We start from the raw sequence: 26,347 nt of genomic DNA on the forward strand, positions 1-26,347 counted from the left end.
GATTCAGGAATCCAGGCCTTCCCATCTTGTGGTCTTAACATCTTTAATGTGTAGCTTTCAAGTGGCTATGCTTACCTACATCGAACAGGTAGAGGGAAAAGAGCCAGAAGAACTGTGCTTGGGAAGTTTTAGCTAACCAAGGTGGACCTAGTGAAGATCACTTTCTCTCACCCTCATTGTCTGTAATTCAGTCACATAACACTTAAGTATAAGAGTAGTATAGTCTGGCTGTGTACCAAGGGAAAAAATAAGTTTTTTTTCCGTGAGTTCCTGACATTGTGTCCCAGAAACTAGCAAGATTATTACAGAAGGTATTGTTTTCTTTATGTGGTAAAATATAGAGGGTCATAAAAGAAGGTGGGGAAGCTGCTCTATGAGAAATATACTTCTCTTAATGTTTTCTCTCTCTCCTGGACCTATTTTTTTTTAATTTTGATAAATACCTACATTGAAGACAGAAATATTTGAAGAAGTATTCATGTTATGATGGGAGGATCATGAGCTTTGGAGACAGGAAGACCTGGTTTCAAGTTTTTCCTCTGTGGACCTTAAGCTAGTCTCTTAAACATTATGAACCTCAGTTTCCTCGTTGTGAAATGGATATAATGAAATCTTATTTTGAGGGAAATTATGAACTTTATATAAAATCCATTGTATGTATGTATAGGAAAAAACATAACATATATAGGATTTGGTAAAATTTATGGTTTCAGGCATCTACTAGGGGTCTTGATACATAGCTTCTATGGATAAGTGGGGGGGACTACTGTATTATCATTATTAGGGCAACTCTAAGTTTTTATTACCTCATCTAAAAAAATCTATGGAAAGATGTGTATTAGTTATGTTAACACTAAGCTGCTGTAACAAATATACCTCGAATTTAGATGACGTGGATGTCTACTTCTCTTATACATAATCTTTCTGCAATAAGCATTTCTGATTTTAGCAAGTCATGCATTGCAGACATTGAGGGCATTGGAGGCAGAGAGTAGCCAATTTAAAATACTAATTGATGGAGAAAAGCCTTAAGTTAATATTTCTATGTATAATTAAAATTAAGTATTTACCTAAAAATTTACTTTCAAAGTAACTAATACATTATTTCACTCAGTATCCTGCTTATAAACGTTTGTAACAGTGCTCTATTTCAGGAATGGGGAAAATTTCACTGGGGGTGAAATGATTTATGTTGGGTATATGAATAAAGTTGGAAGACTAGTGGGGAGCTATGCCTTCCCATTTCTAGCTTGTTACTTACTGTACCAAGCTACATCACCTCTCTGTCATGAAGATGTGATCCAAAAAAATCTCCATTAAACAAATAAATGTATATATGTTAATAAGTAAATCAAGTATTTCATGTGACAGTAAAAAGTGTGATTTTACTTTTTGCTTAATAATATATAATTATCGTTCAACAAGTAGATATTGAGAGCCTACTATGCCCCTAGTGACAGAATAAAATCCCTGAAGGTCTGCAAGGATTAATACTAGATGATTTGTTTATAGGTTATTTTACATGATTCCTTCTCTTTATTTAAACTTTCTATTTGATGCACTTTCCGAAAAAAGTAAAGATATTTTAAGATAAATCATTGATGTTATTAAAAAATATTAACTAATTTTTCTGCTTTTATAAATGATAGAATCAAAATGCAGGTCTGTTTCCAGAATTCCATCTATAATATGGAAACGTATATTAGTAGAAGTAAGTAAGGCACCAGTGCTCAGTTAAGAATGACAGTGTCAGATGGAGGCCACCTGATTTGGCAACTCCATGTCCAAGCATTCAGATCTTTCATTTATGCCTACCTTTCCAAAGATCCATTGTTCTAATTAATTGATTAAGTATTAAATTATCATGTCCTGTATTACAATCACCAACAACATACTTGTTCTCTATCCCATAACTGCAATGGACATTCTATGCTTTCCTTTTACCTGATGTGGCAGCAGCAGTTAACAGTGAAAACCATTGCCTTCCACAAGCTATTATTTCATTGGCTTTCATGATACCAGATTCTTCAGGTTTTTATCTTATTTCCCATGTTCTATATCTTCTTTTCTAGTGCTATTTCCGTTGGAATGCCCCACAGCATAAGTGTGTGTTGAACATATCAATATTTAAATGAACAGATAAACAAACAAATACATCTAATGTTTAACCTAAATGCGTGGCACTAATAGTGGGAGTTTCAGGAAATGAGAGCAGAATGACCAGAGGAAGCTGTGGAACTTTTGGAAAGATTTTTTGTAGGACGTGAAAGCACAGCTTTGAATAAACAACCCCAAGGGTCTCCATAATTCCTTGTTGAAAACTAAATGTTGGAATCATTTTTCAAACTTTGTTCTTGATTTTGCTCTTGGTTCCCATGAAGCTTGAATCACTGAATTATTCTTGAAGTTCTTTTGTTATCTTAGCACATTAACTTAGCTCATTACAGCTGAGTATGTAGTGGAAAATAGCATCTGTTTACACTGTAATAATATAAAAAATTACTTACCAGTAACAGAATAAAGAGCAATTTGCAAAAGCTAATCATATTTGTGCACTTGTCTGCAAAAAGTAAATTGTTAATATATGCCCAAGGGGCAATCACTTGCTGGTTTAAGTGGTGGAAGCAGTGATATTAACAAGCATAGTTTGGACAACTCCTGTACTTAAGATTGAATTCCAAAATACTCTAACTTGTCATGTAAATATAGATGTTCATTAATTTTGTTAACTTATTTTGAACCTGGTAAATTGAAGCAATGTAGGGATTCAGATAATATCATGGAAAATCCTATGGTTAGAAACTTCTTAATATTTACTAAGTCAAAGTTTTAATAATTCTTAGAGAAAACTTTCTTTAACTTTTTTTAGTGTTAATTGCAAAAACTATTGGGAAAACATTTCAAATGAAGCCATCCCCCAAAGCACTGACATTAAAAGTCTGTTTAAAATTTGAAAATTAACATTTGAAAATATTGAAAAATAAATGGATTGGAATCTTAGTAATCTCAGAGTTGCAGCTTTTTACTTCTTCAGATAGGGAAGCCAGGGAATGCTTACATTTTATAGTCACTGAGACTTTTAAATTTTACACTTATAATTTTTTAAAAAATATGTTGTTATTTATTTATTTTAAAGAGAGAGAGAGGGAGAGGGAGAGAGAGAGAAACGTTGACCGGCTGCCTTCTGCACATTGAGCCTGCAACCCAGGCATGTGCCCTGACTAGGAATGGAACTGGTGACCTTCTGGTGCATGGGAGGATACTCTCAAACAACTGAGCACATCAGCCAGGGATACACTTACAAAAATTTTTAAAAATATTATTTACAAAATAAACCCTTTATCCTTTGGTCATAATAGAGACAGATACCATTAGGTTTTTCTCCCCTCCTTTATTTATCAAGGGGAGAGAAAGAAATCTATATGACCTTAATCTTTAAATTCCCCTTTTTCTGGATGACAGGGTGTAACCTATTCAACTAAGACAGTCTTACTTCAGACATGTTAATAATATTCATTAAGCACAGCTCTCTTTTATATTTAGTCAGCCCTCAATTACTACTCTCATCCTGCCTTGTTGCTTTTGACCTACCCTATAATAAGTTTCCCGTAAATGGCTGATTCCATCCACTACAATTTTAACTGAGAGAACAGCCCCCTGCTAGGTTTGGAGGCCACCTCATTGTAGCCTCCTACGAAAAGAGTTTACCAATCCTGATATCACTGATCTGATGATAGAACCTTTATCCTTGTGAATTCAGCCTCCAGAGACCAAATGCTAAGATATGATATTCTATATGTCAGAAGAAATTGATCCTTTCTTTCTAGTTAACTTATTTTGGTGTGAGGATGAAAAGGAAATGATTCATTCCGGGGCTGAAACTTGAAGATTTTCAAGCACTTTAAGAAAAGACTTTTTTTTTTTTTAGGCTAAACTGTGAAGTATCCTTTAGCTCAATGAAGAATTTAAAAATATGTTGTCTTCTATTCTGTCAGTTGGAGCCTTAGTTCATTCACTCAAATGTAGCAGCTGATTAAGGATTGTGTTTCAGTGGTAAAACAAGAAAAAAATATTTTATTTGCCTTTCAAATGGCATTTCCCAGTAGCTTGGGTTGCCATCTGTTGCTGATAACTCCCCAATTTAGCTACAGCCTAGACTTCACTCTAAGCTCCATATCAAATAATTAATCACATAGCCCATGTTTCTTTGATGTTTTAAAGAGTCCTTGAACTCAACATGCCCTAACCCAACTCATGTCTTCTCCCCATAAATTTGGACCTCTTTGAATATCAAAAATTCTAGAAGACAGAACCTCCAATCATGCATTTGGAAGAAGCAGAAATCTGTGAGAACACCCCTCAAAATTCACCATCAATTCTCTCAAGTCTTGACATTTTTAATTCACCTATTAACCAAATGTGTGTACTATCCTTTCTCTGTTTTCTGTCTCGTCATCAGATTCTTAGCTGTGGACATCTCTTCTTTGGACCATTACGATAATAATCCAACCCTTTGCTCCATCCCCATTTTCCCCTCTCCTCCTATCCAGCCTAGTTGTCCCTGACAGAGTGATCTCATTAAAATTTAAACATATTTATGTTCCTGTATTTCTTAAAAACCTTTGAGCAGCCTTCCATTTGAACAGAGATTAAAGAACATAACCCTTATCCAAGCCTACAAGGCTCTCTGCTGGAGCTGACTTGTGCCCAGCGATACTTCCTGGTGTCTGAAGGCTTCACATTTCAAGATAGAAACAAGCATCACATAGTTTTCCACACTTTATTTGGGACTTCACCATTAATTTATTGGAGCTTGTATTTAAATAACTTAAATGGGTGAACCCTTGGATCAAATGGTGCTAGTAATGGTATCTAAAGCATGGGCCCAAGATAGAGAAAAATTAGTAATGTGTTTAACCCCTTTGCAAAGGGACTTGCAAATAGTTTTTTTTTTTTGCATTTTTCAAATCTTTTTTTACTTTGCTTATAGTATTTTTTAATAGAACAAACTTGTAAATTTAGTTTAATTTATCAGTCTGACTATTTCTCTATCCCTTAATTGCAATAGCATCTGGCCACAGGTCAGTCAGTCCTGGGTGAATGAATGAAGAGAAAAAGGATTGAAATTAAGGTGGATTCTGCCTGTTAGTCTAAGTTCTTAAGGTTATTTGTGATATCTTACTCCCAGTGCACCCAAAGTGCTTCAGAAAATTGTTATGGTGCTTAACACTGATAAAACATCTGGCTCAAATATAAACCATTATTTTGTGGACCCGAAGACTCTCACTAACAATTGCATATTTTAGAGGTGATCTATGGGACAAGTTCACTAAGGGAACAATTGTAACAATTCTCAGATGTATGACTTAGAAATTAGAAATGCTACAAACTTATAGAAAGAAGTCCTTCTCTGAATTATGGAGAAATAAGGAATTTATTAGTTTTCCCCTAATGGAAGGTGCGTTTCTTCAGCAAATACAAGATATATATATATATATATATATATATATATATATATATATTATTACATGGGTTTGTAGGGAGGAAAATGGGCTAATGATGTCAGAATTAATTTCCCTATATTGCTTTAGAACATAAATATTCCATTGTGAGAGTTAAATGGTATAAACAGAGAAATAGCACTTGAATACTGCAAATGTCTATCTGTGTATTTAAAAGAATTCTGTGTTAAATAAATCTTAAAGTGCAGAGTCATCACTGGAATTACTCATTGCATTTCCCAGATTAAATAAAATCTTAGTATTTATTCATCAGAATTTTTAAAAAGTGAAACAATCTCCATATTATTCCTTTGCAAAGAGTGCTCCCTATAAATAGCACAATTTGCAGTTGGTGATAAGTTTCTCCTGGAGAAAAAAAATAATAGTTTGTGTTTGTGCCAGATGCTTTTCCAGCATTAAGTGCCATAAAAATTCCCTGAAGTGTGTTCAACAGATAAGGCAAAGTGCCAGAGAATGGCAGGGAATTAAGTCGAACCCTGTTCACATGTAAAATCCTTTGAGACACCATATGCATATTTCCATATTGAAGTAAAAATATGAAGCTAATTCAAGTGCATTTCCTAGGCACTTGTTTAGAGATCTAGATTAGGACTTAGGGACGCAATGACAAGGAACATTAGGTCTTTCTCTGTCTGTTGATAGAGTCACTCTCTTTTTAGAAGAAACAGACATTTAACCCTTGTTATGGCAGTGACATCAGTGGTACCCAATACTACATACCCCACACTACATGGAGTAGGTGACATGTGGTAGTAGACATCTGTCAGCAAAATAAGGTGTTATGCAGAGAGAACTAGTCATACAAAGGCTAAAAAATGATTTCTGCTCGGGGTATTTTTCTTAAGAGAATAAAAGGAATATACATCCATCCTTTATGTGCACTACAAGCAGATTTCCTTGCTAGAGAATGACATTGTGACTGTGACTGAGAGATGGGGACTTGAGGTAGGTAGATTGCCTGGAGGAGGAAGGCGGGGGTTACTTAGAGGAAGCATGCACTTCATGCCAGAAAGTAAGACATTTTTTCTCTGCTGCTGATACCAACACCTATGACAGCTTGACCCTCGGACATAATTAAATTCAACATTTCTAATTACCTCCAAACTTTTAAATGGTACACGACAATCACACAGAGAGAAAAGTATTAAGCTATGGGCATTGTGAAGGGATGGATATTGAATACTGATTATGTAAGTTAGACAATGTGTTGTTGTTTCTAATACATCTCAATTTCATACAAGACATTTTTGTGATTATATCACTGGAGTTAAAACTCACGTGAGGTCTCAGGCTTACAAAAAGCCCCCCAAAATATTGAGCCTACTTAACCAGGTCCAAATATTCCTTTTAGCTCAACTAGACCATGCACACTGGCTTCAAGAGCCCCACTACCAGCCTGTGTCCCCCAGTGAGGGACCCAACATTAGAAGTCAGTGAGATAGCTGTTTTGATTCCTAATATATAGAAAAAGATGGTTTCACAACAGGAACCAGGCAAAACCTCTCAAATGAGCTGCTTTCATTCAAATGAGTACTCCCTACTTTATCATTCACATTAGATACTTGAAAACATTAAATGCTTAATGTTTAAAAATCGTGAATGTTTGTAGATGAGGTGACGAGCTTTGAAAAGTTGAGTCCATCTAGATTCTTTTTTTCCAACCACATAGCACTTAGTAACAGGACATTTTCGTTGCTTATAAAATAAAAGTTAGAGTTACCTAATGTATCTGAAAAATGATGACATGCCTCTCCTTTGTTTATTTAGGTTTTTGGGGTTTTTTTTGTTTCAGTGAGTAGTGGTAGTGTATAAAAATCATTTTACTCTTGGCGCTATTATCTTCTTTATTCTATTTTTTCCCATTCCTACGACTGTTACTGTCCATTTCTCTATTGAAGAGTGCAGAAGACAGGGACACATTACATTGAAAACAAGGCATCCTTCACTCGAGCTCAGAGAGAACACTCATAATTGAATCATGTTTTTTACTTTGGGTCTCAATGCCAGTGAATTTTCATTTTTATTCATAATGTAGTCATCTACTGCTGCATTAACTACACAATCAAAAGTTAAAATAAATTAATAAATACTCTGCATAGGACATTTAATTAAGGAATAAAAATAGCTATATTACATCACTTCCCCTATTGTGTAAGAGAATTTGAAAGGTACATGTAGTCACAGCGGTAAGGAAATTGTAAAACAATGAGCTCTTCTATCTGTACATTTCTCCTTCAAATCATTTAAGTGGAGTAACAGAAAAGGCACTCTTCTTGGCTTACCGGAGTGGTTTTTATTTGCCTGCTGGTGAGAAGTTTTCCTCAATAAAAAAGCCCTAAGTACATAATGAAAGAACCAGGATATGACTAACACTACATTAGTTTAATGTAAATAAAAATAGTGACTTAGATGCTTGTGATAGTGATGCTATAAGAATTGTGATACAGGGCTTAGCTTTGCTTGTGTTCTCATAGGGTTGGGGGTTTCCCCAGCCCCACAGAAAGGATAATGGCAGAGCATTCAGTAGAGAGGTAAAAAAAAATGGGGTCCAAGGGTCACGCTGCAATAATAATTAGCTTGGGAAGAAAAAGTAAAAAAAAAAAAACTCCAAAGAGAAAGTCACAAGGACTTGGAAAGCACTTACATGGGATTTTAGAATTGTATGGAGGTTTTCAAGTTTGATTTACTATTTTGCTTTACTTTGTCTTGGGTAGAAATTTTCTAATTACATATGTATCAGAGTTATTTTTTACTTCTTTTTATGACTTGTTCTTAAGGAAAGAAACTTTTGATAATTTTTCTGGGTAATGCATGTTGCTGACATTTAGACACATGTAAATGTTCCGTCTTCAAATAATTATGCATTAATCTTAAAAAAAAAAAACCTAGACTTTGGGTACTTATAGAAGAAGGGGTCATCTTTGTAGAAAATCCACTAATATTAAGATGAGTGGCTCTGAAACTTTAGTTTGCACCAGAATCACCAGAAGTGCTTGTAAAACACAGATTGCTGAGCCCCATCTCCATCGTTTCTGATTCAGTAGGACTGGGATAGAGGTTGAGAATTTGTATCTCTAACAAGCTCCCAGCTTCTGTTGCTGCTACCGGTCTGGAGACCACACTTTGAGAACTAATGCATTATAGGAATGTTCAGTTAAGCTGAGAGTTGAGAAAAAGGGGATTAAGATGGAATCAGGACTTGGAGATCTTCTATTGGTATATGCAAATGTGATATTCAAAATATTTCACTAGCCACTGACCAAACGGAATGCATACGGGTCTTAATCCATATGGCGAAGCCTGTGCCTCAACATTAGACCTGAGTGAGTGTATGCCACCTAAAAATGACGTACTGATTAATCAAAATTTTAAATGTTTTTTTTTAAATAGTTCTTCAAATATAAATCTAAAATAAGTGTTTTAGATTTTAGGATACTATATCATGTTTTATCATTTCATTGTTGTCTTCATCTCCAAACAATAATCTCAGCTAAAATATTCAAAATCAGATAATTAAAAAAAAAGAATCCCTCACTCATGGGTTATCTCTGCGCTCCTCAAAGAACATGGCAACTTATTTAATAACTACTGTTCATTTTTCTCATATTTTAATAAACTTAATATGTGGTAAAATTACATGATATTAACTAACAAAGATCATGTTTTCCTTTTGGAATGATGTGTTCATGAAAATTAATTGGTTATGGTAACCAGATACATATACTTACAATACGCTTCCTAGTATAAAAAAAAATGTATTAAGACACCTTTATATAAAAGAGATGGTGAGTAACAAACAGTATACCAGGTATTGGTGCTAAAGGAATAAAATAACACATGAATATTAAATATCCTGTGAGTTTCACAGTAATAGTGATTTAAAAAGAATCCTCTTACTTAGATAAGTAATATAAATGTGTGTGTGTGTGTTTGTGTGTGTGTTTCAGAAGGATGAAACTTTTCCCAAATGTTAGCCACTCAACAGTTATTTTTATCTACTTTGGAACTTTCACTGTTTTTAAACTGGAAGACATTTTGAAATTCTGAAGATAAACTTTGATGACTGAACAGTCTGACTGGCTACTGACGACTAGGGTGTGGTGGTGACATTTAAAGTGGCATCATTCTTTTCTTCAGGAATGTGTGTGCATATCTTTAATGTCAGCACTTGCCACTTGTTAGATTTGCTAGTGTCATGTGCTAGTTCAAAGTCGGTAATAGTGATTTTTATTGCACGGTTCCCCGATATTCCACTTGTCATTTAAAAGTAAGTTGTCAAAGCCCAATTTTGATCGTTCTGCTCACTTCTGTGTGTACTCCGATCATCTGATTCTGTTTTTAGTTTTAAAATACAAAATCCTGAAATGTGCCATAATGAAGGAGTACACTTCTTTAACCTTGGAATCATTCCTGAGGAGAAATAATTGTTTGCTTGTGTCTGACGGTTCCCAGGTTTCTGGGAAAGACTTGACTCAGAAACTGGCTAATAAATAACAGGAAACAACCTTGGAGGGAATGTGGTGTGCTCTGTTACATCCAGCGTCTCTCTGCCCGGACGAGGCCCACAGAGACATCTCTGGCCAACTGTTGCTTTAAAAAAATCTCCCAGCAGGATTCTTACTTAGGTTACAGTCACAGAAAGATTAAATATGGCTGCATAATCTATCCAGTCCAGCAAAGTGGCAGAAAGGGGAGTAAGAGTAAGGAGAGCTGGCTGAGTTGGTTTTTGTTTTGCTTTTTAGTTTTTTTGTGGTTTATTTTTTATACAAGGAATACACTTTTATACAACACACCCATATTCAGTTGGACCAAGAGTTATGGGGTTACTATACATAGAAAGAGTAATGCTAATATGACCTAAAAGTAGTCCAATAAATTCTACAAACATTAAATAAGGGTGGATGACAAAGAAATTTTATAATATCCGGGAGGGTTATCTGTCTGCATTCGTTTTCCAACTGTCCATTTCCACCTCAAGACACACACCTGCACCATCACAATTACATTGATCTCCTCTAGTGCTATCTGCATTCTGTACACCTTCATTCCCCCAAATCCTACACATCATGGGTTCTCCTACCACTTTGAACCTTCATATCATTGGTGTGTGTTTTTTTCAGATTTGAGGGAGGCTTAGTTGTCTTTCTTTTAATCAGATAATTTTAAATTAAGATGATTATTATCAGGGTGCTTTGGGGCTGTTATTCAATTAACAAATGAGTGTGCATTTTTTATTTCTTGGTTTTCTTTTGCTTTTAATATATCCGGTGTCTCAGTTGGACACACCAACTATTAGTCATTTTGTTATCCCCTTCTCCCACAACTCCCTGAGCCATTTCACTGGTGGGAATCATTGGCTTAGTTGTATCTGTATGGAGAGTATTTGGGGGGTATAAGTATTCTTTTTCTTGTTGGGTTCTTTTCAAGTGTTTCTTATTTTCCAAAATAGTGACACTCTCCTGGTCCTATGGTATTCTAAAACAAAGTGTTATTTGGTTGTAAATACCACTGAAAATGCATATTTTAGAGATGCACGTGTAGATATTAATGTTAATTTAAACACTGTCTTTAATAGGTATTGTATATAAAACATTTACTACTATACCAGGGGTAGGAATGCTGACAGAGAGAAGAGAAGAACTTTGCTTTAAGGAAAAGTATGTAGCCAGTTGCCTTGAGAAGATGACCCACTATATTGTGGATTTAATTGACTATAGCATATTGTCCTCAAAAGATATGTCTAAAGGACTTGATTTATTAATAAGAAGAACTAGGCAGGAAATAAAAAGGGACACACCTCTCTGTTCATCAAAGTTGCATTCTCCATGTAGAATCAAACCAGTCCAATCTATTGCTGGTTCGTCAGTTAACTATAGCCAGTGTTAACTTCATATTTTGACTCACACTATGTCTTTTGATGTTATGTGTTGTTGGAAAACTTGTAACTGGTGCATGAGTGTCCTTTCTGTTCAAACTGTTTCTAATATATGATTTCCTTGTCCAGTGTTCTTTCAATAAGGGTACCTAGTCCTTTGAGGATACTTGTCAGAATGATGCAAATGAAGGTGTAGATTAATTATTTATCATTTATAGAAGTATATACTGCAACACCCCACCTACCACAACTGCTATGATGGAGAGGACAGTGTGATTATTATTTTTCTTGCAAAATGGAACCTTGAGTTTATTTATTTATTTAATATATATTCTATTGATTTCAGAGAGGTAGGGAGAGGGAGAGAGAGATAGAAACATCAATGATGAGAGAGAATCATTGATCAGCTGCCACCTGCATGTCCCTTACTGGGAACCAAGCCTGCACCCCCGCATGTGCCCTTGACCAGAATCTGACCTGGGACCCTTCAGTCCTCAGGTCAATGCTCTATCCACTGAGCCAAACCAGCTTGGTTTTAAATAAGCCTTTGGAAGTAATGGGAAGTCTAACAGGGAGAGGTCTCCGCTGAGATAGCTTCTTTGCAAGGTGACATTTTGAAAGGTTTTTGAGCTGGGAATCCTTCAGATCTAAGAATTTCCCTGCTCATTCCCAGTCTACCCAAGCCACCAAGGCTCCCCTGCTCCATAAATAAACATTAATAAATATAGATATCTTTAAGATGATTTTCTATCTCAATGAATGTGTCTCTCCAGTACCATAAAAAGATAGTTTTAATAAAATATAAACTTGGGAAAATATATATTACTATATATATATACATATAGGCACAGACAAAAAAAATGCATTGGCCCCATTACATAGTCAAAACACACTGTAGCCTCCTGACAATGGACTAGGGCATGAAAGACTCACATGTTGAAAGAATGCCTCTACCTTGAATTTCTAAGGCCACCCTCTATGGGAAGCAAGCCGAAAGAAAGAATCCGAAAATTACCCAGCTTCTGTATACTCCATTTGGACTTAGGCAATGCATTTGCTTTTAAACTCTCAAGCTTCGATCTCAGCCTCCTGAGTGCCCACTTCCTTGTTATATGTGAACCTTTTCTTCTAGACACCTGTTGGGGACTGTATTAATAAGACACATTGTAGAAAGAGGAACACATTTTCCAAGCCAAGAAGGTGAGAGCTATTTCTTTCTAGGGCTCTTGTTACTTGGGAGCCCAGCATCTTCTGTGGCAGAACAAAGGCAGCACAGGTGTAAATTCTTATTTTTTTTCCCACTCCGCAAAGAAAATGTTGTTGATGTGGTTAGTGTTCAGCTACATGCCTCTTAAGAGAAGCGATATATTCCTCCCTTCCAACCAGAGGTTTTAGAACTCTATTCCCATTGCTTTCTAGCATCATTCTAAATAGAACCCTACTGTTTGGCCACGGCCAAAATTAGCTTGAATGGTACCGATTATTGAAAGGGAGTCTGTATTTGCAGTAATACAGAGAATGCTAGTTTAGAAATGAGCCTGATTGCATGGTTCATTTTGTTCTCCTTTGTAGAGCCAGGCTGCGGCCCACTACAAAGGCACGAAACATGCCAAGAAGCTCAAAGCACTGGAAGCCATGAAAAATAAGCAGAAATCTGTCACTGCCAAGGACAGCGCAAAGACTACCTTCACCTCCATCACTACCAATACCATCAACACCAGCTCTGACAAAACAGGTTAAGCAACGATCTTTGTTGTTGTTGTTGTTGTTGTTGTTGTTGTTGCTGCTGCTGTCACCATCATTGTTCTTTGGGGCTTCTTCCCTTGTCTAACCCTGTGTCTACTGACCTATGTTCCTGCCACGTTGATTCATGCATGATCCATCTTTCTATGTGATGGTAATTGTTTCCCCTCATTTTTTTAATATCCTTCAGACACTAAAATAATCACAAGTTATCCTGCAGAGTTTGCATTTGAAACAGTCCTGTGACTGTTTTAAAGCAACACACAAGTCATAAAGGCATTCGAAGCCATGTCCCCAATAACCCTTGTTGAGAAGTGAACCTTTCTGATGTGCATTGTTTGCATCTAGTGTGCAGCACGCTAGCCTGAGAGCTCATGGCAGATTTGATTGAACGGTGCGTACACAGCAAGGTATGCCAAATGAATTGAGAAGGCCCCAATAAGGGCATTATTGCCGACAGGCCTTATTCTCATAAATCCCAAGCAATGCAGTGTTTTAAGTAATTCTGGGCTGGTTACGGCTGGGTAACCTCTCCTCTGCATACACAGGTAAGTGTTATTGATACCAATTACTCTTTTTAGCAGAGTCTTCGCAGTGAAATAATGGCCTCTGAATGGCCCCTTGGGATAGCTCCTGCAAACAGCTAGTTTATTTGCAGCAGGGGAAGTCAGTGGGGTTTCCCTAAGCTGACATCTGAAAATATAAGAACACTGGTCCTCAAATTTTACATGAAAGTCCTGTGTGATGTATGGATGTACATTTAATACACTACTGTCTAAAACAGAAGAGCTGGTACATGGTTTCCCGTTCCTTCAAATGGCAATGTTCAGGAAGCATCCATATCATCATAGATAGTCTTAGCTAGAGGAAACGCTCCTGGCCATGACTGATAAAAATATAAAATGCTACAGTGAGCAAATTGAACAGATCATAGTGACTTTATGACACCTGGTTGCATCCATTAGACACATAGGATCTGGGGAGATGCCTGTTCCTATGTGAATCTCTAAGGGATGATGATGTTCTCTCCAAGTCCCCATGACAACATCGTTGTTCCTTACCCAGGTGTTATTGGTAGATGCATCATGCTGTCCTCCCTGAGAACCCTGTGTACTTTCTGAAGCTGAGTGCCTCTGTCATCTTTGTATACTGTCACGAGGTGTGGGTGCTGAGTAAAATGTCTATTGGATGCTGAATTTTCTCTCACCCCCTCGATTCTCTGATTCATTTAATTTTGTGTCACAACATACTACAGGTAAAAAAGAAGTGCTTGTCATCTTCACTTCTTTGATATCCAGAGTAAGAGCTGGATTATGTCGCTTTATTAATTTAGATGTACAACTTACAGGGAAAGCATTAATCTTTTCTCTATTAATTTAAAACGTATTCCCTTCTTTTGGGGAGCTATCAGGGAGTGAGCAGTAATGAAGCAGGTGAGTGTAATTTTTGTTCCCAGATATTAGAGCACAGATTGGCATCCCTAAAGCCATAATTTCCATAAAGAAATGAATGCATTTCATTTGCAAAAATATAGTAAGTAGAGAGAACAAAGGGGTGGGTTTGATTTAAAGAGATGAGTTTGTTGTAAAGAGTTTGATGAAAAGATTTCCTTCCTCCAAATGTTTCTATTCTTATACACTTCAATCAATAATGGCTATTTGGGTTTCCTTGACTCCTCTTTTTTTTAAATTTAATTTTATTGGAGTGACATTGGTCAACATGAACACATAGGTTTATGTATGGATTTCTAAGTTACAAAATCTGTATATAACACTATGTTTCCACCACCCAAAGTCATCTTCTCCTGTGACCTCATATTAGGACTCCCTTCTCCCTTAACCCCCGCCAACTACCACACTGCTTTGTGTTCATAAATTTCAGTTTTATATCCCACATGTGAATGAAATTATATGGTTCTTAACTTTTTCCATCTGACTTATTTCACTTAGCATAATGTTCACAAGGTCCATTCATGTTGTTGTAAATGACGCTATTTCATCCTTTCTTATGGCTGAGTAGTACTCCATTGTGGTACCACATCTTCTTTATCCAGTCCTCTATCGCAGGGCACTTAGGCAGTTTCCATGTCTCGACCACCATGAATAATGCTGAAATTAACATTTGGGTGCATATGTTTTTGCGTATAAATGATTTTGAGGTTTTCGGTTGTATACCTAGGAGTAGGATTGTTGGGTCATATGGTAGCTCTATTCTTAATTCATTGACTCCTCTTTAAAATGCAAAAGTCTCTGTTACATTGAGAAGGCACATCTTTTAACAATATATATGAACATGTTGGGTAGAGTTGCTATCTTGGGTTAAGAAAGGCTCCCACATGGGTTGTCTCTGTTTTGAACGCATTCTTCCATTTCTCAACTTAAAGACCAAAATATAAATGGTGGCAGTCACCAAGGCTCTGTCCTTTTAGAAGTGGAATGGGAACAATTTTTGGATTGGCCTGTGGGTGTCAACCTACGTACAATAAACCAATTCCCAGTAGAAATGCCGGAACTTGCCCACTGGTTGGAATGGCATTGAAATGGTGAAACACCCTTTCAAACTAGAGCTAGAGAAAATTCCAGAAAGGCAGAAGGGATAGTCAAATGTATCAAGTTGGTAAAAATATGTTAAAGCCAAAGGAAGAAAATTATGAGCATCAAGAAGGACATTGCTCTCCTAATCTATAGGAATCTGTACTCAACCTTCCCCCACCCCCAAACACACACACACACACACACACACACACACACACACACACACCAAAACAACAAAAAACAGTCCCATAGGTTGAAAGACTAAGGTTTCTGGCACACGAACCTGGTATTTTAAGCCAAATTTTATAAAATGGGGATTTCCACAAAACTGTCTATAAGAAGTAGCCTAAGAAAGCTCCAGTCATGTTATAAATTGTTATCTCATTTGTATTGCAATATAAACCAGAGGCACCTATGCTAACCAAGTCGAGTTTTTTTTTTTTTAAAAAAAAGGTTACTTGTCTTTTTACTACTGTCTGTTTCCTCATACTAATGAGGAAGGAACACAACCCTGAAAATAAGATGGGTCTCTGAGGCATTTTCCTAGAACAGTTAAATACTTGGAGGCAGACAGATAGAGAGATAAGACTCTAGAATTAAAGTTCATATATTTTTTTAATAAAAAATGTTAACCATTTTGATTAATGCACAAGGCTGTTTTGGAATTTTGGGGCTTATTCATACATAAAATATATAGATGTGTATTAAATCACATTTTACCAAATTACTCTTAATAAAACCAATCCAAATATATAAAAAACAATTTGCTTTTACAAAGGCTAAATAGACAATGCCTTGGTAGATAAGAATCTTAAGAGAAAGCTGGGCAACAGTAGTGAAAAGGGCAAGAAGTAATGTGGACTTGAATTATAAAACTGACTTGGAGTTTTTCCTGGGTTTCTCAAACATTCAAGAAATAGAATACTCATAAAAAACAAATTTTCATCCCAATTCTATTTAATAAAAAGAGAGCTGTGAAAACAATTCCTCTTAAATTCCTAAATCATATAGTAGGGGTTTTAATTGCTGCCTTGGGCTAACAAATATGTCTAACTGACACATTGGGTAAGTTTTTATTCACTAATTTTATGATCTTGGAATTCTCTTTTATTACTTAATGTCAGTCTGCGTGCTGGAGTGGTGAGTAATAGAGAATGCTCAGTGATCAACTACTGACTGCTCACAGAAAGCCTAGCTCCCCTATCTCTAGGCAAGAAAGATTCTCTTTAACATTAAAACCTAAGTTGAGTCCTTGTGGTCTAATGAGGAATATTAGATTGGTGAATTCACAAGAAATATTTACACAACTAAAGTAATAGTCTTAAAAATAATTTGAACACTCAAAAACTTTAGTACATGAGGATGATTGCTATTTATTAAAGAATATTTCGTAGAGTAAATGTTTCCATTTTCAACATTGAATGGAATTACTTTGTCTGATCTAGCTAGTTGTGTGAGTGTTTTGTTTTTTTAATACAAGAGTTTTATACAAAAAACCGTAATGAAAAAAATTAAGAAATTATGCTCAAAGTAATTTGGCAAGTATAACTCAGTTGGTGTTTGTTTTTTTTTCTTTTTTTTCTATGAATTGACAAATTCAGAGGTTTTGGGTTTAGTCTTATGCTAAGTCATCCTCTGATTTTGATTTAAAAATATGTGTGTGTATATATATATATATATATATATATATATATATATATAATTGATTTCAGAGAGGAAGGGAAAGGGAGAGAGAGATAAAAACATCAATGATGAGAGAGAATCATTAATTGGCTGCCTCCTGCACACCCGCTACTGGGGATTGAGCCCACAACCTGGACATGTGCCCTTGACCGGAATCGAACCTGGGATCCTTTAGTCTGCAGGCCCACACTCTATCTACTGAGCCAAACCCACTAGGGCCTCTGATCTTTCTTTACTTTTCCTTTTTGGGAAACCTTATTAATTCCAAGTGCCTATCATTTAGTTAGGCTAGATTGTACTGCAGTAATAAACAACTTCGAAATCCCAGGGATTATTGCAACAACTAATTCTTTCTCACTCACACCACACATCAGCTTTGGTTTTCTTTCCATGTTTATTTAATTCCAGGCCCAGGCTAATGAAGCAGTCACTAGTTTAATATTATCATTTCTATGAAAGACGGAAAAGAGAGTCATGAATCAATAGGCTTTTAAAGCTTTTTAATGGAAGTGAATTTATAACATATCTCTCACTTCCACTGCCAAGTCTCATGGTCAAGCCTGATTATAATGGGCAAGGAAGAATACTTCCTCCAAAGAGGGGGTGCTGTGTGAGTGAACAATAAAATACAATAGTCCCCCATGGCTTCAACTGTCACTTGTGATGAGATATCTGAGCGTTCCACATTTCTAGCTTTGTTCTTTCCCTCAATTCTGACCTAACTTTCCAAGAATCATTGGTTACTCACTGGGATGGCTTGTCAGCACTTCTGTTATACAGATTAAAAATGAAAAAAAAGGTAAACTCATCTTGACCATCATCCCCAACTTTCTGTTCATCCTGTTTTCCTAGTTTCATTTTTGGTCCTGCTCGTTGTCTTTGGCTCTTCTCACTATCTCAGTTCACACGTTGATTCAGTTGTTGGAACCCACTCCCCTCACAGTCCCAAGAAAAAATTTTTCCTTCTTTTATTCACAGTTACTACCCATTCCCTGGCATTGCAGGTGGGTGTGCTGCCCATACAATTGCCCTAGCCTCAATTCTTGCCCCTTGACAATCTTCTTCATCCTGCTGTCTGTTTTTACTAGACAGTACATAGGTCACAGCACTTAGAAACCTTCAATTTATCTTTCTCCTGAACTTCATGGCCCTCTGTGATTTGACCATGACCTACCTTTCCAAACATTTCTTTCATTGTTCACCAGCAGTATTTTCACTGCAGACACACTTCTTTAATCTTTGTTTCTTATACTTTTCTTTTAAATTTCTTAAATGTATACACGTTCCTCTTTTTCCTTCTACCTGTGAATTCCCATAAGAATCCATACTTTTCTAGCTACCATACCATATTCTTCTTAAAATATGAACTTTACTAGAGGTCCGGTGCACAAAAATTTGTGCACTCGAGGGGGGTCCCCTTAGCCCGGCCTATGCCCTGTTGCAGTCTGGGACCCTCTGGAGGATGTCCACCTGCTGGCTTAGGCCCGCTCCCTGGGGGGATCAGGCCCAAGCTGGCAGTCAGACATCCCTCTGGCAGCCTGGCAGCCCTTGGGGGATGTCCACTTGCCAGCGGGAGCAGGCCTAAGCTGCAGTCGGACATCCTTAGCAGTGCTGAGGAGGCAGGAGAGGCTCCCACCACCACCACTGTACTGGCAGCCGACAGCCTGGCTTGTGGCTGAGCAAAGCTCCCCCTGTGGGAGCACACTGACCACCAGGGGGCAGCTCCTGCATTGAGCGTCTGCCCCCTGGTGATCACTGTGTGTCATAGTGACGGTCATTCCCAGTCGTTCTGCTGTTAGGGTCAATTTGCATATTACCCTTTTATTATATAGGATAAAGGCCTGGTGCATGGGTGGGGGCTGGCTGGTTTGCCCTGAAGGGTGTCCCAGATCAGGGTGGGGGTCCCACTGGGGTGCCTGGTCAGCCTGGGTGAGGAGCTGATGGCTGTTTGCAGCTGGTCACACCCCCTTCAGGGTGGGGATCCCCACTGGGGTGCCTGGCCAGCCTGGGTGAGGAGCTGATGGCTATTTGCAGGCTGGTCACACCCCCTTCAGGGTGGGGGTCCCCACTGGGGTGCCTGGCCAGCCTGGGTGAGGGGCTGATGCCTGTTTGCAGATTGGTCCCCCCCAGTGGGGACCCTCACCCCATTTAGGTTTGGCCAGCCTGGGTGAGGGGCTGATGGCTGTTTTCAGGCTGGCCAAACCCTCTTTAGGGTGGGGGTTCCCCACTGGGGTGCTTGGCCAGTCTGGGTGAGGGGCTGAGGGCCGTTTTCAGGCTGGCCAAGCTCCCCCGGGCAATGGAAGCTCCCAGCCTCTCCTTTTTTTCTTTTCTTTTCTTTTTATTCTGGGATTTATTTACCTTCTGTAATTGAAACTTTGTAGCCTTGAGAGGAGCTCAGAACTTGCCAGGGAAGGCAGGAGGGAAGCCTCCTGCTTGCTTCAGCTCCATGGCCATGGCCGGCTGAAAGCAGGTATCTGGGGTTTATTTATCTTCTATAATTGAAACTTTGTTGCTTTGAGTGGGGCTCAGAGCCCGACACAGCAAACGGGAAGCTTGGCTTCCTCCATCATTGGGGCAACCAAGCCTCCTGCTTGCTCCAGCTCCATGGCTGCTGGCCGCCATCTTGGTTGGGTTAATTTGAATATAGTCGCTCTGTTTGGCCAGTGGGCATGGCTTAAGGCATAGCGAAGGTACGGTCAATTTGCATGTTTGTCTTTTATTAGTGTAGATGTCTTTACCTCCTTTTATCGCTAGATGACATGTTTGTTAAGAATACACTTAAATAATCCTTTTATTTATTTTTTTCTTTACAGAGCACTTTTTATTGAAAAGATAAAAGATAGTTTTAAAACTTGAAGCAATTAGTTTTTTCTTGAATTAAAGCATAGCAAAGCTTTAGACTTTTTTGTGAGTAGATGTTTCCATGAACGAAAAATGGATCTCATTAATCTAAGGAATTCTGAGATATTTCTCATCAAATTTTAGAGGTGCAAGTTTTCATAAAGGTCATGAAGTCTAACCCTAAAGTTTGTTTTTCTCTTTGAGATTCTCTAGTTGCACAGATAAAGAATGCTTGACATTTCTAATGCCCCTTAGTGACGAGCAATCGGGAGTTAATTAGCCTAATTGTCAAGATCTGAGAACATTTCTCCTGGACTCTATTACACAATTCTTTATCAAGTCTCAGTGAATTGCCAATATATTCATTAAAGGTACCATGTTACAATTTGAATTTACACTTTTCATTTATAATTCAGTCTTTTCGTATCTATTTCCCCTCCCTTTTTAAAATATAGAATTATAATCCAGGGATGTTGCACTCACCTCTCAAAAGGTGCCAAGAGTGAAATACTTTTGAATCTATCGTTGAGAAAGTCTATGAATGCGAAGGAGGCTTTATTTGCTGTGGATTAATATTGGCTCTAAATGTTTATTGGAATACACATTATTTGTTCAGGGACTTAGAGCGATAAAGAGACTTTTCTAATGATAAAGAAGATATCTGATGTAAAATGATGGCCAGTGCCTGCAAACAAGTACAACAGGAAACAAAGCCTCTTTGGGAAAGTCAGTCAATAATGAGGTCACGGAGTCTGAGTTCTTTCCTTTCCTGAGTATTATCTTATTTACATCAGGCCCAGTGCCAGGCAAAACTAGACACAGACCTTTTTTCCCTTTCCATTTAGCCAGGAGGTAAATCATTAGAATGGTGATCTGGACATAAAGGTGGTAGATGAATAGTTTGTAAGGAAAAGCCAATGCCAATGTCATTTAGAAAGCAGACAGTTTTCAGCGGGAGACAAGTAAGAATTTGCTTTGTTTCTGTTCTCAAAGGGAAGATGGGAAACGTTTGCTTTTCTTGACATAGGCTTCAAATATCCCAAATGTATAATGAAAAGTATAACAAAGTACAAGCTGGGCTTGACATCAGAAAGCCATGTATCTTTGGTATCGTAATACATATATGTTTAGTATGGTGTATATTATATATAAATATTCTATACACATATTTACATACAAGATTCTGTTTTTAGTACCTGTCTTAAAAATGTCCCAGCATACCAGGCCTTTCTAATTAGTATTGTACATTTTCTTTAAGAAGAAGAAGAAAAAAAAGGCTTTTGTGTCTTACGAATCCATAGCTCTGTTGTACTCTATGAGGCAATATAAAATCATTTGAAAAGGGACACATTTCTATCAGCACTTATAGATCTGGTGCAACTGGGTATAAATGTCTCTTTGGCATCGGGGAAATTGTGCTAGTTCTTGGGGTCTTTCTTTTCTGACCCATTGTCCCAAACAAAGACTCCCAGGGACAATCACTATGATGATAAAGAGCCCTATTGCAAGCATCTTGGCACAGGAGTTCATGCACCCATGTGAGACCATTGATTTGAAATGAAAGTGCTTTTTTCTTTTCTTAGCATTGGCTCATGTCATGCTTCAGATTGGTCAAAGAAAGAGACTTGATCAAGTGTCCCCTTCTCAAGATGTGTGATAAGTGCTAGCAGAGTGTGTGGTAGCAGATACCTAGAGAGATGGAAAAAGAGAAGGGACATTCAGAAGCAGGGGGAGGGAGGGGGACATCCAATGCTCAGCTGAATATTGTGGTCCCAGGCTCTTTACGTGTGAATCAGTGATGACAAATTGCATATTAGGGGTGACATGGGATAACAAAAAATCCTGCCACGTTCTTTCCTTGCACGAGGAAATCAAGATGCATGTGATTTTGCGGGTTCCATTAGGCGGATAAGAATTTTGAACTAGATACATTACATATGAACCCCTCCTTGAATCACAGAAGAATGTCACAGTGAATTTTCATGTGGACAAGAACATGGTATCTTCTTCAGCATAATGGGTGAGGGAGGCAGTAAGGACCTAATGTGCTTAAAGAAGCTGCCATGCAGGTTTGTTCAGGTGCTGGTGTATGGCCTGCACGGTAAGAGGGGAATTAAAACTAAAATGACCAGCTAGTGATAATTTTATCTTATTGTCCAAAGCAGCCGGTCCCGTACTTGTGTATACATGTGTGCATGCACGCATGTGTATGTGTACACACTGTGTATGTGACTGTCTTTCTTTCCCATACACATCAAATCTATAAAATAAATGATGAGCTAGCCATCTAATCAGCATCTGTGAAATACTAGAAATCTGGATGAATTTTAAAAATGAAATTAAAGTCCCAATGGTTTTGTCTACAGATGTCACACTTACGGAAACATCTGTGTCTATCTGTGCCTTTGTATGTATGTTTTTTTAATTTCTGAAGGGGTGTTTATTCCCTCTATTTTTGTGCTGTTCTTAGGAATTGAGTAGACATTAATGATAAAAATGTTCAACTGCAAAATAATTCTTAAAGGTAGAATCTTAACTGTAACAAAAAATGTGGACAATAATAAAATATGACAGAATGTGAAATGAGCACCTGTAAAATCATGGGAGAGTTAGAGAACTTTGTCTCCAAAGTGGGAAAGGGAAGGGTTTGATATATACTAGTAATAGACACGGAGTTTGAAACAAAACATGTTCACAGCACATTTCTTGTAGTTAGGAGACAGAAAGCTTGTACTGAAGTCTTAGTAAACCCAAACTGAGTCAGATATTTAAATTAAGAATTGCAACTGCATTTATGCTCTCTGAATTCCAAACTCTTAACCTGGCATCAGATCTTTTTTTTGTGATCTAGCCCATCCCTGCCATTTCTGGCAGGTTTTCACATCTCTCCTTAACCACCGCCCAACAAATCACTTGAGGGTTGAAATCAAGGCATATATGTTCTTTTGCCTGGCAGAATCCTCCTTTATACCTCACCCCATTCCACGCACATGTGCTTATGCACAGATGGTACACATGTTGTATGCTAGTGCATACATGCATGGCTGGACACAAACATGTACAAATACATTCACCCTCTTTGCCTGGCTGATTTCTACTTCCAGGCTTCTGTATAAGCTCTGTGTCCCAGCACCTTTGAAATGGTATATGTCCCTACTTGTCAACCCCGCCAAAGTTTCACTTCCTTGACGGATCATACACCTCTGTCCTATATATCTTTATCCCAGCAATTCAAAGTTTCACATTAAAACAATCAATAAATAATAATATATTACTTTTTTAATACTCCCTCCAAGATATTTTTCCATTGATTTTGTTTGTTTGTTTGTTTGTTTGTTTGTTTTTGTTAGAGACAGTGGAAGGGAAGCGGGGGAGGGGAGAGAGAGAGAGAGAGAGAGAGAGAGAGAGAGAGAGAAACAGAAACACCAATGTGAGAAAGACACATTGATTGGTTGCCTCCCACATGCCCCTGACCAGGGCTGGGGATCAAACCTACAACCAAGATACCTGCCCTTGACTGGGAATGGAACCCGAGACCCTTCAGTCTGAGGGCCGATGCTCTAACCACTGAGAAAACTGGCCAGGGCAATATATTACTTTTATTTTCTGGAAGACCCTCCTAAGAATCCTTTTAACAGCAAAAACTAACACAGTCTGAAATATGTAGTAATGGTTTGAGGGCATATAGTCCATAAATTTGACTAATTGAACTTTATTGCATTTACCAATTTATAATACAAATCAAAGGCATTAACCAGTGTAACTCAGGCTTTGAATATGCAACCCTTGGGTTGAGCATTTTTCAGAGACAGCATAAAATTAAGTTGCTATTTTAATTATCATAATTGCATTCAGATTCATCATTAAATTACTGTGCTACTTCAGTTTCTAATGAGAGTTAAGAACATTTTAAAAAGCTCTATTGAGTCAGATTGACTATGTACTAACTTCAACTTGTGACATTGGTATCAGGTTAAATTTGAGGGCAGCGAGCATATTTAACACCATGGGGCAGAGCCTGTGCCACTCGGGCCCTGCACAGCCAGGGCTCTAGCTTGCTTTTGTTATGACTCAGTTTGAGGGCAGCCTTGACAATACTTTACACTTAAGTGACTGCTCAAATCAATCACCCTCAGACCCACAGTTGGTGCCTGGCCAAACTCCAAGGTGAAGGTCAAGATGCAGAATGTGTAGCGGTAATGATGCCCATTTAGACCTTATTTTATTCTTTTTTCGCCCCAGTTTTCTGTTTCCCCAGGAGTTCTCTGGTAGAGTTAAATGAAACCAGAAAAAAATGCATTTCTTTCATGCTGCCCAGGAAGTGAAAGAATATATTTTCCATCCTTCTGAAATGGTCAGCGATTTAAGTCTGAATCATGAACTTGAGGTTATTTATTTATTCTTGTATCCATTTATTCATACTCACTCATTTATCTATATGTACTTTTGCAATATATCAGAGGCTGCAGAGATGAAAACTAAGAGGCAGAACACAAGTTCTATCTGCAAGATTGGGAAGACAAGAAATAAACCCCAACTATAATACAGGGTAGGAAATGATTTGTCAGGAGAAAATAGCAGATGTGGTGCCATGTAAATCTAGAGCAATTGAAATGACCCTCTCATATGGGAGGAAGAAAGAGGCACAGATATTATTAACCGGCATGTGCTAAGCTTAATGTCAAGGGTGTGTAATCCCTAGATTAACTCCTTGGATGAAATGTTACTTTAATGAGTACTCAGCATTTGCTTGGTTTTAGATGTGGCTCCTGCCCTCCAGTGACTCACTTTAGTAGAGGAGACAGAGAACAAAAGGCTACTATAACCAAGTGGTTTAGAAATTCTGTGCTAGAGGTTTGTGAAGGTTATGGCAGTACCTAACTCTGGGAAGAAGACCTTCTTAATTTGCAGATAAAGAGACCTGGCTCTGAATTAAATCACTTGACTGAGGTCAACAAATTCGTAGGCGGCACAGCTAGGATTTGAACTGAGTTTGGATTCCTCCCAAGGCTTTTGCCTTTCTGTCTCCTCTTAGGCAGCAAAATGCTTAATCCTCCCATCGTCCTTGTTAGCACTAGCCCCTGGTTGCTAATTGATATCACCGTATCTGTGGGATTATTCAGGGTAGCCCTCTTATTTTGCAAAAGCCTCTGATACCCAAAGGTGCTGCTGTAAATAGTTGCCTTTTCATATCAGCCCTTGGACTTGTTAAATGTGTGTCTGCTCACATGTATGCTCTTTATGTCTTTATTGTGCTTTTCGCCTGCATGGAAGCTGGTAAGAGAAGATAAGGTTAAGGGCCAAAGCTTTTTGCTAGTCTACATTTTGTTAATGAAAACTATGCTGTTATTTTTTATTATTTTACCAGACAGGAAAGCTTCATGTGTATTGGAAAGTAACATCTTCGATCTCTCTGTGTAAAATTGATAGCAGATAATTTAGGAGTTGCATGTGAAGCCATTTCACCTTAGTTTTTCTATGTATGTTGATTTTGTAATACACTCTAGAGAGTGAAAGAATTTTCTGGAAGAATAAGACTCAGGTCTTTAATACAAAAGAAAAAGAAAAGTCTGTTTTGTTTTTTTATTTGGGGCATTAAATATTATTTTTTTCTAAATGAGTATACAAAATTATCAATTAAAGATAAAAAATTAACTACACTAGAAGAGATTAAAGTCTTGCAGGATGTATATTAACTCCTAGGAATTTCTGATTTGGAAAAGTGCTTTAATTCTTTCAGGCAACTAGGGTGATATTTAGTGCAATCATTTTAGTAATTGAAAATCCAGTAAACTAGAAAGGGTTGGTTCAGAGCTCACAAATGCAAGCTTCCTCCTATGTTAGAAGACATTTTAGATTAGTATACAGTGGTATTTTAAAATAAGGTAATATAGTCTAGAGTTCAAGGTTATAAATCGTTTTCCCTATAAGGTTGACAATTTCCTGAACAGGAAAAACAGTGTGGCTTTTATTTCTATAGCTTTTAAAATTTCAATATGTCATTATATAAGTTATTGCACTTTAGCCTCATATGGAAATTTTTTTAAATGTTGTAAAGGTATTATTTCTAAGTTATTGATATCCTCATTTTAAAGAATATTTGCTGCAAAAGAATATGAGTATCAGAAATTGGACAGAAATAAGTCATC

At 37.5% G+C, this 26,347-nt stretch overlaps 1 protein-coding gene across 3 annotated transcripts in view; it reads left to right on the forward strand.

The window, feature by feature from the left end:
• The window catches only part of ZNF385D (zinc finger protein 385D), a 684,297-nt gene that overhangs the window by 588,035 nt on the left and 69,915 nt on the right, over nt 1-26,347 (forward strand). For all 3 annotated transcript variants that reach the window (XM_070433332.1, XM_070433334.1, XM_070433333.1), the window contains one exon: nt 12,970-13,132. In XM_070433332.1, the coding sequence (XP_070289433.1) occupies nt 12,970-13,132 (163 nt within the window). The remainder of the gene's footprint in view (nt 1-12,969; nt 13,133-26,347) is intronic.

Source organism: Myotis yumanensis, unplaced genomic scaffold, assembly GCF_028538775.1.
Source record: "Myotis yumanensis isolate MYYU_CA2020_CCGP unplaced genomic scaffold, mMyoYum1.0.hap1 SCAF_14, whole genome shotgun sequence".
In the NCBI taxonomy this organism is placed as follows: Eukaryota; Metazoa; Chordata; class Mammalia; order Chiroptera; family Vespertilionidae; genus Myotis; species Myotis yumanensis.